The sequence below is a fragment of the Podarcis pityusensis genome (assembly GCF_964106645.2).
Source record: "Podarcis pityusensis genome assembly, chromosome: 2".
Lineage (NCBI taxonomy): Eukaryota > Metazoa > Chordata > Lepidosauria > Squamata > Lacertidae > Podarcis > Podarcis pityusensis.
The window spans coordinates 100,725,039-100,744,236 of record NC_138029.1 but is presented as its reverse complement, the minus strand read 5'-3'; the positions used below and the strand labels follow the sequence as shown (position 1 = coordinate 100,744,236).

General features: G+C 42.3%; 1 protein-coding gene across 5 annotated transcripts in view; it reads left to right on the top strand.

Annotated features, from left to right (window-relative positions):
- SLC25A26 (solute carrier family 25 member 26) overlaps positions 1–19,198 on the top strand; it is a 123,425-nt gene that overhangs the window by 25,626 nt on the left and 78,601 nt on the right. For 4 of the 5 annotated variants that reach the window (XR_013983005.1, XM_080995906.1, XM_080995905.1 and 1 more), the window contains exons 4-5: positions 975–1,079; positions 3,105–3,152. Coding sequence is in view for 4 of the 5 variants with exons in the window: in XM_080995906.1 (XP_080852032.1) it covers positions 975–1,079; positions 3,105–3,152 (153 nt within the window). In the remaining variant the exon portion in view is untranslated. The remainder of the gene's footprint in view (positions 1–974; positions 1,080–3,104; positions 3,153–19,198) is intronic. The other variant, XM_080995907.1, reaches the window with a different exon arrangement.

Below are 19,198 nucleotides of genomic sequence, written 5' to 3'. Positions count from 1 at the left end.
GTCACCGCTGGCACTCTCTCAGAATTCAAAATGGGCCCACTGTACGGGCCTAAAGTTCTTTGGACATGGGAATAGGCACCATTACAGGCCTCTGAGTAAAAATACATTGGATTGGGCAGCATGTTTGCAAGGCAGGACAGGATTGAAGGGAGAGGACATTATTAAACAAAGTTAATTCCAGGTTGTCCTGGAATAGTATTTGTTTAACAGGGAGTCTAGCTGTTTTGCTTGTGAGGATCCAGCTCAAAGCTTTCAGCTTTGAAACTCCTCCTGCGATACTAACCCACGATAGGAGTCGTGGTAAATATATTTTCCTTCAGAAGGAGCCTTCCAGGCAATTGTGCAATATTAGGAACAAATTTAGAGACAATATCAGGAACAAATTGAGCAACATGCAGGCAAATTTAGCCCCTTGGTAATATCGTCTTGGTCTTAATTGTTATAGTTGGTAAAAGGGCTTATTTACAGCTGGAGGAATAATTCAGTACAGATTACTTCTGTGTGATATATACTCTGCATTGATGAATTACAGAATATATTTGAGACGAGGGTGTCCTCATACCCTCACACATTTTGAGGCTATAAGTTTGATTAAAGTTGCTCTCTGTTGGTCACTAGATGGCATTGCCTGCCTGTGTTCTTCTCAGGAAATGGAAGTGTGTCCATGTTGAGCTGTCAGAGCTTCCCAAGTACTTGCTAATATTAGAAGGATGCATACTTGCTGCCTGCCTGCCTGCCTTTCTCTTTAAACAAAACCAATTAATTCTTTTCTCCAAATCCAGCATATTGGCTTTATGGATGGATGGAATGCTTGGCAGAAAGACATAAAATGCTTCTTGAGGCTGTTTGGAAAGACATAAATCATACCTTGTTTTTCCTTTTTTAACAAGAAAGGGTCTCTGGTTAACAAAACGGCATCTAGAAGCAGGTTGAACTCTCTCGACTTCTTACTCAAGTTTATGTTGCTTTTGCAGGTCGCTTGCCTAATACGGGTTCCCTCTGAAGTTGTGAAACAGAGAGCACAAGTTTCTCCTTCTTCCAGTACCTTACGGATCCTTTCCAATACTGTATGCAAAGAGGTATGAACTGAAGCAATAATATATTATTCCTGTGCTTACCCCTGCCTCCACTTCTATCTCCTTATACTGTGCTTTCCCATGTGTCAGATTTGAGTTTTGTAAGCTCCTCAGGGCAGGGACCTGGCATCTTTCTACTCTGTAAAGCACAAATATGCATGAGTGGCAGTGGATAAATAAACCAAAGAGCAGTTTTTAGTTAAGGAGAGCCTCTGAGCTGCTAATTCCTTGAGAACGGAAAGATGTTACTGTATGCTCCAGAACGTTAATGATTCCCAAAGTCCTTCTGGACCAGATATTCAAACTCCCTGTTGGTCTCTTACCCAGCAGTCTGCAGAAAAAAAACCAGGGATCATATTGCCATTTTGTTAAAAGTAGCCCCCGTTCAAAAGTGTAAAATGGCGAGTTGAGAAAGTAGTTGTTCTGGGTTAGGGTGTGCAGATTGGGAGGTTTACATTGTTGCACTGTAGTCAAAGGAGTGACTACTTGTGGGGTGTGGAAGTCACAAAAATTGGCCTACAGTAAATAAACTGACACAGCGATGGAGCAGTTTAGCTAGGCACTATTTAAGTGCCTTGTTTTGCAAGTTCTGAATATTCCAACATTCAGCTTCATTGAATGGCCCAGAGCAGGCATAGGCAAACTCGGCCCTCCAGATGTTTCGGGACTACAACTCCCATCATACCTAGCTAACAGGACCAGTGTTCAGGGATGATGGGAGTTGTAGTCCCAAAACATCTTTAGGGCCGAGTTTGCCTATGCCCGGCCCAGAGAGTCTTCTAAGAGGAGTTTTTTGGGTGTGTGTTTTTAGAATTGTCACGGGCAAGGATTTAGCCTGTGTACATCCACTGAATTTTGGATGAAACTGGAGGATGACCAAACAGATCACCAAGAAGCCTCAAAAGACCAGCAAATAAGTCAAAGCAGATCATGTGAAGAAGTATGGATAGGCCTGTGATGTGTCCAGAGCAATGAAGCAGCTCGACTTGGCTCTCATCGTCTTCTGTCTTGACATATCCACCTTGGTGTGGATGTGTTCCTAGGATCTCCCTTGGCCAGTTCTGCAGGAGGCTGGATTGACGACGACATGGAAGTAAGAAGTCATACCAACAGGAAGCTGGTGTTGTAAGAACACCAGTGGACCAGATCTGTACAATGCACACAAAGTATTCTGGCACTCTTCTGTGAGCCTTTTTTTCTTCAGAGTGGGCCTGGAATTATTGTGTAAGATGCCTGATGTGGACAACCAAGTGGCGATCACATATTTGTTGCCTGGCACAGATAAGTTTGCTACCTTAATGTTGCAGGATTTGTTGCTGCAGAGCAGAAACTGAGAAGAGCGTTAATCAAAGATAATAGGTGGACTGCAAAGTTTGATCGGTAGTGTGATATAGAAACTTATTTGTGTCGGTCTGTGTTTTAATATATATATGCATAAATTGGTTAACTCTGTTTTTTAATGGTGTATCTATTTGCATTCTGTATAGCGTATATAGGGCATGTATTTCTTTTTGGTGGTGGTTGAAATGACCATGATGGTTGGAACAACAAATAAAATTGATTGCTCTTCAGAGTGGGCATGACCCAAAGCTGTAAAATATTAAGGGTTATTCATTAAATGTTTGGCTGTCCACCAGCCTCAAAGACTCCCTTTCTCTGTTTGTGTGCATTTGGAATACCTGATGGCTCTAGATACCAGCTATGCATGGCAAGAATGTGTTGACATATTTCTATGCCTTCCCATTCTTCTAACTTAAGAATACAATGTATTATCCTTTTGATGTGCCACTGCGACTGATTATTTTTTAGTAGCCGTTAAGCAAGTTTTGAAAGTGGGGATAAAGCCTTCCCATGTTGGTAAAGTAGGGAGACAACCTATAGTGTGTTTATAATCAATATTGTCAATTTGCTGGAAGCCTGAGCATTACGCTTAGTAAAGCTGTAATACCTGCCATGTAATCATCCGTAAATTGCAGTCTTTGCTAACATAATTCCCAATCGCTGAAGTTTTCTTTTGTTTATTCGCAGGGTATTCTGGGACTCTACCGAGGTTATAAAAGCACAGTATTAAGAGAGGTAACACGTTTCCCCCCTCCCCTTTTAAAATGATCTATGTCTTTTGGATTTCCTTCAGTTATTTCTTTTTCTCCAGATGTGTTATGGTAGTAATACAACTGAAATGGAAACGATGAAATTTTGTAAGCAGTTCTCACTCGTGCTTCCCTTTACCTGGCCCTCTCGGACAATGCCTCCTTTAAACTTCCATCTCATAGGGAGAAAGAGTCAGTTAGATTTAAATGGAGAGCCTATGCTGGATCAGGCCCATGGCCCATCTGGTCCAGCGTCCTACTCTCACAGTGGCCAGCTAGATGCCTGTGGGAAGCTTGCAAGCAGGCCATTTGAGTGCAGTGGCACTCTCCCTACTTGTGATTCCCAGAAACTGGTATTCAGAGGAATGTCGCTTCCAACAGCCAAGGGAGAAGGTAACCATCTGCCATGGAGAGCCTACTCTTCCATGAATCATCTTACTGTCTGAACTACAGGCCACCCAAGGGCATGTATTTCTATTCCATTCAATGGGTCTGCTCCGCATAGGACTGGCACTGAGGACCACCCATCGTTCTTATAATGACCAGCTGGGTTCAGTTCAGATTGCCTGAGGGTGAAGGTTGGGGCAGATCCAAAGGCTGCTGGTCTCTCAGCAGAGGTGAGGCAGTGACCATGTTTCTTTACTCTCCCGTTCTGCAGCTCGATAGAGCGGCTGCTACTAAAGGACAGCGGAGGGGCTCCTGTGCCTCAAATGGCGCCTCTCGCCATTGTGCCGTGAGCCCCTTTAGTACGATTAAAAACAACAATACGAACATCGGCTCCCATCTTTGTTAGAGACTATGGTAATCTCCAGGATGATCTACTGCATTTTCCTTTTATCTGGGCTCCTTGTTACTTTGGAAGCTGCCGCATTCTTCCAGGGCGAACTCTCCCTCAGGTACTGTTGATGTCGTGTCAGGCACTCGCTGGTGATGCTTCGTAATGTCGTAGGTGAATAAGAAGCAAAACACACAGGCCCGTGGGAGCATGCGAGAACAGCGTGCTTGTAAGAAGTTGGCTTGGCATCTGGGACAAATTTTAAAACCTTACATAGCAATAACCTGCTGGAACAGTCCAATGGCTTATCCAGTCCGCGAGATCCGCAAGCGGGACCCAAACACAAGAACATCCTCCTGTGGCTTCCAACTATTGATATTCAGAATTATTTTTTCCCCTCCAGCCATGGACGCAGAGTCTAGCCATTGTGGCTAGTAGCAATCGGTAGCCCTCTGCCCCTTGAATTTGTCTAATCCTCTTTGAAAGCCACCTGGGTGGCTTCTGTGGGAGTGAGCGCCATAATTTAACTACGCACTGTGTGGAGATTCAGGCAGCAGGTTGGCAATCTGGAAGAAGAGAAGGAGCATAGCACCAGTATAATAGAATTATAGAGTTGGAAGGGACTGTGAGTCTTATCTAGTCCAACCCCTTGCAGTGCCAGTGTGGTGTAGTGGTTAAGAGCGGTAGACTCGTAATCTGGTGAACTGGGTTCGCGTCTCCGCTCCTCCACATGCAGCTGCTGGGTGACCTTGGGCCAGCCACACTTCCTTGAAGTCTCTCAGCCCCACTCACCTCACAGAGTGTTTGTTGTGGGGGAGGAAGGGAAAGGAGAATGTTAGCCACTTTGAGACTCCTTTGGGTAGTGATAAAGCGGGATATCAAATCCAAAATCATCATCATCTTCTTTTTGTCCAACATGGGACTCAAACCCATGATCCTGGGGTTAAGAGTTTCACGCTCTAACAATTGAGCTACGCTTCCCCTAATCTCAAAAGTTGTTTCCTCCCTATCCCTTCTTTTTCTCCCTGCATTTTTTTTGAAGAATGGGGCCATAATATTGCATTAATGAAAAATAAAACGGAATAACAACAACTTGAGCAAGCTCCCGATTCTTCAACCAGCACACAGTTTATAATGTTGTCTGAAGCGCCAGTTTGCAAGCTTTCCTTCCAAAGTTTATTTATTCCTTTAAAGCAAGGGTAGGCAACATGGTGCCCACCAGAAATTGCTGGACTACAACCTACCCCCTCCCTGAGCCCAATGGTCACATTGACTGGGGATTATGGGAATTGTAGTCCAACAACATTTGGGAGGGCCTCACTGGGCCTACCCCTGCTTTAAATGCTTTCTTCTGTGCACGTACAGACCACCTCAGGTTTCAAACAAAACAACAGGAGCTCCATGTCCTGTGTAAATACTATCACATAACAATAAGAAATCCCACACTTAGTCTAGCTCTAGGTAGTGGGGAATGGTGATGAGGGTTTCTTTGTTCTCGTACCTCTCTGTGTGTCGGGGGGGAGGGGAAGAGTTATTTGTTTGAAGAGGTGACACCTGCTTTTCTCAAACGTAAGCCCCACTATATCTTCATCCTGTACTTATTTTCTGCCTCACTAAGCACATGTTACTTGTTGCGATTTCATCTGGTTTCAGGCAAGGAAAAGAAAAGAAAAAGGGCAACAAGGCTTTTTGATTTCTCTGAGGGGTTCTGAATAAATGAATAAAATGCAACTGCCAAAGAATACTGATTTATTATTATTATTTTTTGGCATACTAACTGATAGATAAAACGCACGGCTGCTACTGGATGTTATTTTCTCTCAAAAAAAATAAATATGTTTTTTGATATGTGTCAGGTTGGTAATTAATTTCTGGTTGGGTCTCTTAGCACAGTTACGTATGTGACCCTGCCGAGAAAAACTCTTGGGTGCTCAAAATGGCGACACTTTGTTGGGGCCCTTTCCATTATGCGAATTCACAAAAGGTCCTTCAGAGCCATTTTCAGTCGATATATTGCTCCCCTCACCCCACAGCTTGAACATCTACCTTAATAGAATGAATAACAAATTATGGTTGAATGAGATTCACCTTCACTTTAGATTGAAACAAATTGTGAATGACCAGCTTCTCTTAAATTTAACTCCAGCTTTGTGTGTCAAAACGGCACTCTTTTACCAGGGAACGAAAACAGTTGTGTGCACACAATTATACACACACACACATATACACGTTGCCCAGGGATTTCTGCACTGGATGGGAAACATGCTGTGAACTGTTAGATACTTCACTGTTCTTTTTGTGCACTAGTTTCATAACTAGATGTGGCAGGAACCACACACTTCTCCTCTTTTTCCTGTCCCTGTTTATCTGAGGAGAAACAAAATCCAGCATGATGTCACTGCAGCCCAGCCAATGGCAGCCAGTGAAGTGTCATGGAGGTGGAGACCTTGCCACAAGGTTGACCTTGAGCTACGTGGTGCAATTTTGTAGGTGTTACCAAAACCGGGAGAGGGAACGTGGTGATGCTGTCTTTGGCAGCACATATACAGCTCCCATTGCATGTAATTCAATTTATTTATCTATTTTTATGTCTCTGAGCCTGCCGATAACATTTTCTCCAGGTTTCTGTAGCAGCAAGATTAAAACCTGGAAGATGACAAGGCGAGAAAATTACACCTAAGCGTTCTAAAATATGATCTTTTGGCCGCTGCTTAACCAATCCTATGCAAATGCAGCAGTGCAGAAATGAAGTTTAGTTAATGGAGATCGGGAAGAATGGGTGCTTTATGATGGTGCTGTAGGCATTGGGAACCCAACTGCTTACAACAGAAGTGAAGGATTTTGACACAGCTTTGCCTGAATTTGCAGGACTGCGAAAGCAAATCGATGTGTGGGGTAGATCTTGTGCAAAGTGTGAGCATACTGATAAAGCCAATTGTACAGGGAATTGTGCATTCATGATCTTGCAGTTTGGTGATGACATCTATAGCTCCTCTGCTGAAAGTTTATCCTAGTAAGCTGAGCCAGGCTTTTCCATTTCTGGAGAATTCATTTTATTAACTATGACCAAGGAGAACATCTGTTAAAATTCCATTACATTTAGTTCATGGGAAAAAGGGGGCGGTAAAGGAGGGAAGCCCTCTCCGATCCTAAATTCTCCTTAGACTTTTCTTTTTTCCTCTGAAGCTAACATTCTTTTAACAGATGTCTGAAATGGACATTATAATGAATGAAAACTTAGCATTGAAACTAGCCCTTTACGCAACTGCAGCTTTCACCGTGGTTTAGGTGTAATGATTTATTCTGCATAGTAATAATGCAATTAACGCTAACACATCTTGCATTATTTAAATTGCTTTCTTCATTGCTGCGAATCTGCAATAAGCCTTCTCAGGATCCTTCTCCCCCCCCCCCCACCGTGACTTAGAAGATTTAATTTTTTTCCAGAAATGCAGTGAAAAGACTAAAATGTATTGCGGGCTTACTGAGCTGTTTTCCCACCCCCACCTCATACCAGGTCTAACTTTGCCCCTGGGTCAAATGCTCCACATGCCCCCACCCACTCACTGTCCCCTTGGTCACGAAATGGTGAGGGTGGTTACTGTCTGTACCCCCCCCCCTGGAAGTATGTAAAGCTGCAGAAAGAAGTTGGAAGAGTGATTCTTTCCCCCCATTTCCTCTTTCAACTCTCTGTGCTTTTCCAAGCTCATATTCATTCAATTGGTTCTGACTGGGTTGTTTGGAAAACCAAAGTATGTGTGTCAACATGCACTTTCTCTTTCTGTGTCCCGGGGGGTTGGGTGGGGGCGTGTGATCTGGTAAGGTGGGAGGGAAGGAACCAAAAGGCGGTGTCCGCAGCACTTGCATCAAAGTCGAAATGCACCCACAGGCCTAAAAATGTTGGTGACCTTAGCACAACACGTTAATCCAGAAGGTTTTTTTGTTAATTGGAATTTAAGTATGACCGAGTAGGGAAGGCACCAGACGAAAATAATCCGCTTTCCTTTGGGTCTGTGGTTCTGGAGCAGGCATAGGCAAACTCGGCCCTCTGGATGTTTTGGGACTACAACTCCCATCATCCCTAGCTAACAGGACCAGTGGTCAAGGATGATGGGAATTGTAGTCCCAAAACATCTGGGGGGGCTGAGTTTGCCTATGCCTGTTCCGGAGTGACAGAAGAGCAGGTACAATCCTTGGAAGAAAAATCTTTTCCTAAAGTGATGTGAGCTATGATAGCTTGCTCCGGGCTGGCTTTGATTTTTATTCATCTGCTACTCAAGGGCTGAACCAAATAGGAAACACTGGAGGATTATTACAACTTAATATCTTTCAGATGCAGTGTTTGCAACTGCTGTGATCAACACGTGCGGTGGAATTCTATAGTAAGCATATGCAGATGGGCCATGAAACGAGAACTGGGCTCATGTTGCACTTTAAATATACCTCTCCATATTGAACAGGTTGCCTGTATCAGGACTTTCTCTGCAACTGCTGGGCCCCTAAACTTGTCCCCCTACACAACCAAAGAAAGAAATGGCAACATAGGTTTGCTGGGCCGCCACTCCACTCAATCTTTTGGCTGTATAACTATGTTTTATATGAGTTGCATGTGTGCAAAGACCCGAAGGCAAACAGTGCAGTGCCACTTTGGCTTTGGGCTCATTTTGTGGAATCATAGAATTGTAGAGCTGGAAGGGACCACTAGGGTCATCTAGTCCAACCCCAACTTGGGGCTCAAACCCACAACCCTAGGATTCAGAGTCACATGCTCTATTTCATACATAACATTAGCTTCAAACATGAAAACTTTGGAAAAGCAGCTTCTAATACAGTGGTACCTTAGGTTACAGATGCTTCAGGTTACAGTCTCCGCTAACCCAGAAATAGTACCTTGGGTTAAGAACTTTGCTTCAGGATGAGAACAGAAATTGTGTGGTGGCAGCGGGAGGCCCCATTAGCTAATGTGGTACCTCAGGTTAAGAACAGTTTCAGGTTAAGAACGGACCTCCAGAACGAATTAAGTTCTTAACCCGAGGTATCACTGTATAGTATGGTAGATTTCATCACTGCAAATTTAGCCCCTCATAGGGTTACAAGTGCCTATAAGAACATGACTGACCTGAAAAAACACTGGAACCACCGAAACTTGATTTCCGTTTATCAAAAGGCTAACATGATGTTGATGTCACCCATGAATTGTGCCACAATTTAAATAACTGCATGAAATGGGGAGGACGGTTTGTGGCCTTTGGATGTTGTTGGACTACAGTTCCCATCAGTCCCAGCCAGCATAGCATGTGGTCAGGGCTGACAGGAGTTGTAGTCCAACAACAGATTCTCTACCTCTGGTGCAAAACATTTTCCCTCCTGTGCCGAGAGGCAAAGTTTTCGTTTTCAGTAAGATCAGCCGTGTGACACCATCTTTTTCATGTTCACAAGGAGTTCTTAATACGTGGGATTTAAAAAGGAATTTTCTTTCATGGAGCAATGTTTGCTCTTGATTTAAGTTGGTGGAAAGCTTCCCATTTTCTTCCTTCCGTTCAGATTTAAGTTATCTCTGCAGGCATACTCACTTGCTCCATGCACCAAGGATCGGGACCTTAGACTCTCTGTCAAGCAACCAGCATTTTTTTGGGTTTCCAAGGAATTTAGACCGGCTATCACAACACTGAGAGAGGAATGTGGAGGTGATGGGTGGATTGAAGAGGCAGATTTGGAATCTAAATACACTGTCAGAAGCTTCCCTTAAATAGGTATTGTTGTGTCTCAACTGGGACACAAACTGCTCCCTCCCTCCTCCTCCTCCCTGTGTGAATTGACTTCCTTTCCAGGTTAGAAATAACTATTTAATATAATGATGTCTGAATAGCTGTGACTGCAGTTTAGCTTCTAAACCAGAGCCTGAAGAAAGATTCATCTGGGTTTCAGTCTCTAGTTTAGAAGCAATCTAGAAGAACCTTTGGCTACACTGGGACAGCTGTTGCCATTATCACTGACCAGGAAAAGGAAAAGGTATGACCCCAATAGAGTCTACTACTCCTCGTTCCCAGCTCTGTTTAATGAGATATTTCAACTGGAGATTTGGGAACCATTTGATGAGCTAAGTACAGTGGTACCTCTACTTACGGCCGCGATCCTTTCCGGGGTGCCGTTCGCACCCTGAAAAGTTCGTAAGTAGAGCTCCGCTTGTGCACGTGACGTGAGAGATCGCTCCTGCACATGCACGAAGCAGCGAACCCGGAAGTAAACACTTCTGAGTTTGCCGCGTTCATAACCTGAAAAAATGCAACGTGAAGCAAACGCAACTCGAGGTATGACTGTATGTGCTCTTCCATATATTGATGCCTCCTTTGTAAAATGCCCACTGCCTCGACTTTTAAGCCAAGCCGTGAATTCTGTATTCAATCTGTAGTGTGCCTAAATTATTTGCTTGGACTAGTTCTTTTTGAAGGTGGAGGTTTATTCAACGTAGAAAAATTTAGCTCTGTTTGCTAAAGGCAACAATTTTGTATTTTTAATTGTAAAGCCAATTTGAAGGCTTTTCAGTCGTGGGGTCTCATTGCACTAAAAACAAGAAGAAGAAAACGAAGTAGGGTTGAGTGACAATTCCTTAACAATACTCTAGAGGGTGCCTGATGTCTGCATTGTTTGGAGGTGCTTAAACCACACAAGGTCTTTATCTTCACATTGGAGAAACCTGTTCAAGCTACTTTATCCTTCGCTTTACTTTTCGTAGAAGAGAACTCCATATCAAACTCACTGTGGTTTTCTTGACTGAGGGCTTTAGAAATAAAGAAACCAAGCAAGATGTGGATTACTATGATTTATCAGATTGGTTTTCAAACAGCTGAATTTTCATGGGAAGCGGGTAAAAGAGTCTTCCAAATCTTTAGTTCTTGCCTCACTTTTGAAATACCATTTAGATAGTAATCCCAAATCAGATGATCTAAAAAAAACCAAAAACAAATTGGGATGCTTCAGAAACAAAAGGTTTGTCATAGCCTTTGGTGGCTATGAATTTGATAGTGAGGGCCACCTTTAGTCTGCTGAAAAATGATTTTATTTTTAGTCTGCTTAAAAAAAAAAAAGCGCTCAACAGCTGTTTTGTCCGGATTTTCACTGTTTGAAATATGGCAACCATAAAACCTTGTGAGCTTCGCCCCCTCCCGTAAAGTGGATTTTCAGTTGTCTCCAGCTGTAGTTGAAGCTGTAGAGCAATTGAGGTTGTCTTTCAGAATAATCACTAAAAAAAAAATTCAATGAGCAACAATTCCCTTGAAACTGGTCACCCCATCCCCGGTGCAACCTTGAGTAGGTTTTGCGAACGTTAAGAAGCCAATTAATTGCTAAATACTGATTTTAAAAAATCTTTTAGGTGACTTTTAAAAGTATGTTTTGAAAGTGGTGGTGTTTCAGAAGCTGCTAATTTGTGTGAAACCAGTTGCATATGTTACTCAAGTAGTCTGGCCAGTTCTCCTCAAAAGTAATCTTAACACCTGCTGATTTTCACCTGAAAATTAATTTCAAGCACCCTTAAAACCCCCCACAAAACTTACACTTGCCAGTCATATTTAAAGGATATTTAAGGCTGGTATATGGGGACCCAAAGTTGAAAAAGGCTGATCTAGACTGAATAGCCTCATCTGATTCATCTGGTTCATTAATCAGTGGAGATAGTTAAAAACTACAAGTGACAACTCATGAGAAACTTACTAAGTCCACAGAAGTTACAACCCTGCAAAAAAAAAAAAAAAAGTACTATCCTGCAATACCATGCCCACTGAGGACAAGGGGAAGCCCCCTCCCCTGTGACCAGCATGGAAATGCCTGCTTCTTGCCTCTTAAAGGTAAAGGGTAAAGGGACCCCTGACCATTAGGTCTAGTCGTGACCGAGTCTGGGGTTGCGGCGCTCATCTCGCTTTATTGGCCGAGGGAGCTGGCGTGCAGCTTCCGGGTCATGTGGCCAGCATGACTAAGCCGCTTCTGGCGAACCAGAGCAGCGCATGGAAACGCCGTTTACCTTCCTGCCGGAGCGGTACCTATTTATCTACTTGCACTTTGATGTGCTTTCAAACTGCTAGGTTGGCAGGAGCAGGGACCGAGCAATGGGAGCTCACCCGTCGCGGGGATTCGAACCGCCGACCTTCTGATCAGCAAGTCCTAGGCTCTGTGGTTTAACCCACAGCGCCACCCTCTTAGCAGGCCACTAAATACAAAACAAGCAGTTTTTGTATTACACAGAATGATGGAAGTGTATGAAGCAATCCCCCAGTCTTCTACCAGTCTGCAGGATTTCCATCATGGTTATAGAGAGTCTTTCCTTCCTTGTGGCTAGCATGAAACTCAAGTGGGCTAGTAGAGAAGGGATAAGGTGGCCTAATCTTTCCTCAACCGGTGTGCTTGCTTGTCTGCAAGGAATTCTTAGTCACCCATAGCTACCTGTTAAATACAGGCATGGCTACCTGCCGGGGATGTTGGAAAGCTTCAATAGATCAACTGTTTTAGACAGTCACTTCATAACGTTCCTGTCTCCTTTGTGCTCGCCAGCATAACTCTACATTGGTACCTCGGGTTAAGAACTTAATTCGTTCCAGAGGTCCATTCTTAACCTGAAACTGTTCTTAACCTGAGGTACCACTTTAGCTAATGGGGCCTCCCGTTGCCGCTGCGTGATTTCTGTTCTCATCCTGAAGCAAAGTTCTTAACCCGAGGTACTATTTCTGGGTTAGCAGAGTCTGTAACCTGAAGCGTCTGTAACCCGAGGTACCACTGTATAGGATTTGACCAAGCAATGAAAGTAATTGGATTCTAGGGCACTTTCAGGCACGAAAGTAGACTGTTTTTTGGGGGGTTTTTTTTTAAATAATATTTATTACTTTTGCAACAATTTAAACACTACAAAAAAATTAAACAATACAATACAATACAAAAACAGTAATAATAATAATAATAATAATAATAATAATAATAATAATAATTTATTATTTATACCCCGCCCATCTGGCTGGGCTTCCCCGGCAACTCTGGGCGGCTTCCAAAAGAATATTAAAATACTATAATACATCAAACATTAAAAGCTTCCCGAAACAGGGCTGCCTTCAGATGTCTTCTAAAAGCCTGGTAGTTGTTGTTCTCTTTGACATCTGGTGGGAGGGTGTTCCACAGGGAAGGCGCCACTACCGAGAAGGCCCTCTGCCTGGTTCCCTGTAACTTGGCTTCTCGCAGTGAGGGAAGCGCCAGAAGGCCCTCGGTGCTGGACCTCAGTGTCCGGGTAGAACGATGGGGGTGGAGACGCTCCTTCAGATACATCACACTAACACATCAAACTAACAAAACAAAACAAAAACAGTTTAAAACACATCAAACAGTTTCAATATCTTATCTTTCATTCACTTATGTCAATGACCTCCTAACACCTTCCTTTTTGTATTCCACTTCTGTTAATTGTTTCAGCAATTCCTTTCCATCTTCCTCTGCTTTCTATCCTTTAATTATCTTAACACATTCTAACCTTATTTTTCCCTTTAATACTCTATTAATCTATTTATACCTAATTCCTTATAACATTTCTACTAAAGCCGTATAACTTCATTCCAACATTTTCCTAACATTCATTAATTTTACAGTATTTCTGTAAATAGTCTTTAAACTTTTTCCAGTCTTCTTCCACCGACTCTTCTCCCTGGTCTCGGATTCTGCCAGTCATTTCCGCCAATTCCATATAGTCCATCAACTTCATCTGCCATTCTTCCCGGGTGGGTAAATCTTGTGTCTTCCAATACTTCGCGATGAGTATTCTTGCTGCTGTTGTTGCATACATAAAAAAAGTTCTATCCTTCTTTGACACCAATTGTCCAACCATGCCCAGGAGAAAGGCCTCTGGTTTCTTCAGAAAGGTATATTTAAATACCTTTTTCATTTCGTTATAGATCATCTCCCAGAATGTCTTAATCTTTGGGCATGTCCACCAAAGGTGAAAGAATGTACCTTCAGTCTCATTACATTTCCAACATTTATTATCGGGCAAATGATAAATTTTTGCAAGCTTGACTGGTGTCATGTACCACCTATAAATCATTTTCATTAAATTTTCTCTTAGGACATTACATGCCGTGAATTTCATACCTGTGGTCCATAACTGTTCCCAGTCAGCCATCATTATGTTATGTCCAACATCTTGTGCCCATTTAATCATAGCTGATTTCACCATTTCATCCTGAGTGTTCCATTTCAACAGCAAGTTATACATTCTTGACAAATTCTTGATTTTTGGATCTAACAATTCTGTTTCCAATTTTGATTTTTCCACCTGGAAACCAACTTTTTTGTCCAGATTGTATGCCTCCATTATTTGATAATAATGGAGCCAATCTCGCACTCTATTTTTCAAAGCTCTGCAATTTTAATCTGTCTCCATCTTGTTCCAGAATTTCCCAATATTTCGGCCATTTGGCCTCCATATTGAGTTTTTTCTGTGCCTTCGCTTCCATTGGTGACAACCATCTTGGGGTTTTCTTTTCTAACAAATCCTTATATCTTATCCAGACATTAAACAATGCTTTTCTAACAATATGATTTTTAAACGCTTTATGTGCTTTTACCTTATCGTACCACAAGTATGCATGCCAACCGAATACATTATTGAAACCTTCTAGATCCAACACATCAGTGCTTTCAAGAAGCAGCCATTCTCTCAGCCAGCAAAAAGCAGCCGATTCATAATAAAGTTTAAGGTCTGGCAGGGCAAATCCACCTCTTTCTTTGGCATCAGTTAGTATCTTAAATTTTATTTGAGGCTTCTTGCCCTGCCAAACAAATCTGGAAATATCTTTCTGCCACTTCTTGAAACACTCCATCTTATCCAAAATTTGCAATGTTTGAAACAAAAACAACATCCTTGGCAGCACATTCATTTTTTATCACAGCAATTCGGCCTAACAATGATAACTTCAAATTTGTCCATATTTCTAAATCCCTTTTCACTTCAATCCAACATTTTTCATAATTATCCTTAAATAAATTCACATTTTTAGCAGTCATGTTAACCCCTAAATATTTCATTTTCTTAACCAATGTTAGTCCTGTCTAAAACAGTTAGACTGTCTAAAACAGTTCAGCCCGGACACTGAGATCCAGCGCCGAGGGCCTTCTGGCGGTTCCCTCACTGTGAGAAGCAAAGTTACAGGGAATCAGGCAGAGGGCCTTCTCGGTAGCGGTGCCCGCCCTGTGGAACATCCTCCCATCAGATGTCAAGGACATAAAGAACTATCTGACTTTTAGAAGACTCCTAAGGCAGCCCTGTTTAGGGAAGTTTTTAATGTTTGATGTTTTATTGTATGTTTAATATTTTGTTGGAAGCCTCCCAGAGTGGCTGGGAAAACCCAGCCAGTTGGGTGGGGTAAAACTAATAAATAATAATTATTATTATATTTTCATCCCCATTAATTTCATCCCTGTTTTAATGTGTCTTATTTCAATGTATCTCTGCTTGAATAATAGTAGTATGGTTTCAAGTATCATTGTTGAGTACAAGGTCTAAATCTGTACTGTGAGAGCGGCTGGACCTTCTTTAACTGCAAAGTTATTGCTTAAAGAGATTGATTTAAAATTTGCATTCTGCGAAAGGCAATGTCTTCTACGAGAATTAATGGGAAGAGTACTGTTAATGTTGCATAACCTGCACAAAAATGACCTCATTCTGGCACTCCATCAGTATAATTATATGTGTTTTTGTATGTTTGTATATGCGATAATATCCTTTCACGTGTACTATTCCCAAATCCCCCTCACAGATGACTACACCTTTTCCTGCCTTTCCCCCCCTTTTCCCTTCATCCCCTTCTTACCAAGAAAGGATCACAGCCATCAAAATTGGCAAGCGTTAAGCATGATAATTAGTTCAATACACTGACCAATTCTCTGAATTACAAGTTCAAAGGAACATGTGGACATGGATGAAATCAGATTTTGGCATTTCTCACTCTGATTGTTCCAGGACACTTGGAGCTTCTTTCATCTGTAAATAACTGATGGGTTTTAATGCCTGGCTCAAAATACTTCAAACACGTTTTGCAAAGTTTTGTTTTTAGTCTTAGAGCTAATTTTATGTCACAGCTTTGAACCATATTAATGAAATTATTCATGTTTTTGTGATTTCAAGGAGTGCTTGTGGATTTTTTGTTTTTTTATTTTAATTAAGAAGCTTTTTACTCTTGGATTAGTATGCAAGGCATATGTCTTTGTACTGTGTTATATGTTTCCCCCAATTCGTTAGTTTAAAAGGCCAGATGGTAAATTCAAAATATTATTTCTTAATCTTTATTTCCACCCACCCCCTTCTCCAAGGAGCTCATGCTTCCTTCTTTCTTCCTACAGTGAGGTGGGTAAGACTTGAGATAGAGTCACCCAGTGAGCTTCATGGTTGAAAAAGGATGTGATCCCAGTTTTCCTCAGTCATAAGCCCTATTCTCATCTTCTAAGCATGTTTGCTGGATGCAGAGAATGCATGAGAACATAATAATAGCCTGTTGGGCCAAGCCAGTGGTCCATCTAGCCCAGCATCCTGTTCTCACAGTGGCCAAAAGGGTGCCGGTAGGGGAGACCAGGGAGAAGAACATGAGTGCAAGAGCACTCTCCCCTCTCATGGTTGCCGGTGAGATTCTGCTCAACCCGGAGAGGACAGGGGCAGAAGGTGTGTGCAAGATGTTCAATTGTATGTATAACTTTTATTCCATATGATCAGGAACCCTATGCGATCACTGCCCCCACCCCTTGCAAACAGTGAAAACAGGGCTACAGTAATAATAATAATAATAATAATAATAATAATAATAATAATTTATTATTTATACCCCACCCATCTGGCTGGGCTTCCCCAGCCACTCTGGGCGGCTTCCCAAAAAATATTAAAATACTGTAATACATCAAACATTAAAAGCTTCCCTAAACAGGGCTGCCTTCAGATGTCTTCTAAAAGTCTGGTAGTTGTTGTTGTCTTTGACATCTGGTGGGAGGGCGTTCCACAGGGTGGGTGCCACTACCGAGAAGGCCCTCCACCTGGTTCCCTGTAACTTGGCTTCTCGCAGTGAGGGAACCGCCAGAAGGCCCTCAGTGCTGGACCTCAACATCCGGGCAGAATGATGGGGGTGGAGACGCTCCTTCAGATATACTGAACCGAGGCAGTTTGGGGCTTTAAAGGTCAGCGCCAACACTTTGAATTGTGCTCGGAAACGTACTGGGAGCCAATGTAGGTCTTTCAAGTCTTAACACCATACTGGCTCTTGCTTTCTTGAATCTTCTTTAAGTATTACCTCATGAAAGTAGTGCCCTTCATTTAACGGTGGATTTGGGCTGAAAATTTGAAAAGGATTAAGCCCCTCCGGATGGCAGAAAATTGAGTGGGTCACTGACCTTTAAGGGCTTTCTCTGCGCTGCTGCGATGTGCACACTTGAGTAAGAAGGTTCTCCAAAGTTTTAAGGCGATACTGTTTTTTTGTAAAGGCAAGGTAACTTGAGTATGAAGAATAATGGCTTGCTTCGAAAGTGATAGCCTGTTGGTTGGGAGAACCAATTCTCAGACTTTAGTTTGTTTCAGCTGCTCTGGTTGATTTCAGTGGGACTTGGAGCATTTTGTGGATTGGGGTTAAGAATTTTACAACACTAGTGTATGCCAGTGTATTTCTCAAATGTGTGTCCAAAACGATTTGTGGGCTACAACTCCCATCATGCCTAGCTAGCAGGACCAGTGGTCAGGGATGATGGGAGTTGTAGCCCAACAACAGCTGGGGACCCAAGTTTGAGAAACACTGCACTAGTGGTTAAAACTTGTTTGGATCTTTCTTTCTTTCTTGGCTGATCCTAAACAGCCCTAATTTTTGCTTCCCTGGTCACAGGTGGTGAACATGGAGGGAAGATTTCTCTAAGTGTTGGAGCGTTATTAACAGCGACATTCAGGGACCTGTTTTTTGTTTTGTTTCCCTTGCACCCCAGAAATTTCCAGTATTTTAATTTGGGTGATTTTGCCCAAAAATTTACACCCCCCCCCACAAGCATTACAATATCTACAATGAGTTATAACTGACGTGCTGTTTTTCTGCTGCTAACTTCCAGTGGTTGGATCTCATCTCTGTTCTGTCTTTGTTCTTACTGTTATTCCCAGCAGTATACCATCTGAGGTAATCATATTACAGCGTGTCAGCTGCAATTATAACTCCCCATATTTACATCTCTAGTCTCATCTGTGTTTACATCTATGCTTAGCTAGGCAGGGCACTGCACAAGTGGTGTGTTCCATGTGTCCTGAGCGTAGAAAAAAGTACTATACTAGGTATAATGTCCCCTTCTATAATCTACGCATGTATGGAGATAAGTTCTGATAATGCCCTTATCTGCTTTGCGGGTAGGATGAATACTGTTGTTCATATTTGGTCATACTTAGGCTGTACTCAGCCTGCAACTTATACTTAACCTGTGTTTAAAGCCATTTGTTTTACGTCACCTTGAGTACAGATATATTGTAGAAAGGTGACAAATTAATTAATGTTTAAAGTAATCGTGCCTGGGAGCTGGCTTCAGTAAGGCTCCCAATAATTTGCCCAAGCAATTTTTGAAACCGTTAACCTTTTATTGGTTCCCTCACAATTCCTTCGAAAATGAGAAAGCTGCTGTTCGATTTTGATTTGTTGAAGGAATAAGTTCTTTAACAAGTTTTGGACAGAGTTCAGAACAAATTGCTTCGCTGACCCTGCTCCAGAACAAAGTTTCGGTAATATGCTTAGAACTTGCTTCGGTTCATTCTCTCTCTTTCTTTTAATGACAAAGTACCACAAATACCACAATGCATTGTCTACAAAGTAATAGCCAGGTGGGCAGCTAGGGGAAAAACTGTGCAAGTAGAGGGAACATTCTGGAGTGACGTCATCCTGTTAGAATTCTTTTCAGCGTTGGAACAAATTCATCTCACACCTGCTATGCTTGGCAGTCAACTTCATTTCCATCTCACTGTGGAGTGGTGGGGGTGGGGGAAGGGGACAGAATTTAGAAAATACCTTTAGAGTGGTGCCTGTATATTTTGTGTGTGTGAACGAACACACACACACACACACACACACACACACACACACACAGAGCACATGGTATGCAAGGAAAGAGTGAAAAGAGAAAGAAGACTGAAAGAAATAAGATTCTGCCTTCAAAATAAGATGGAAAGAGTGAAAGTCAAGGATTTAAGTAGTGGCGGGGCTTAGATATTCTTCCCC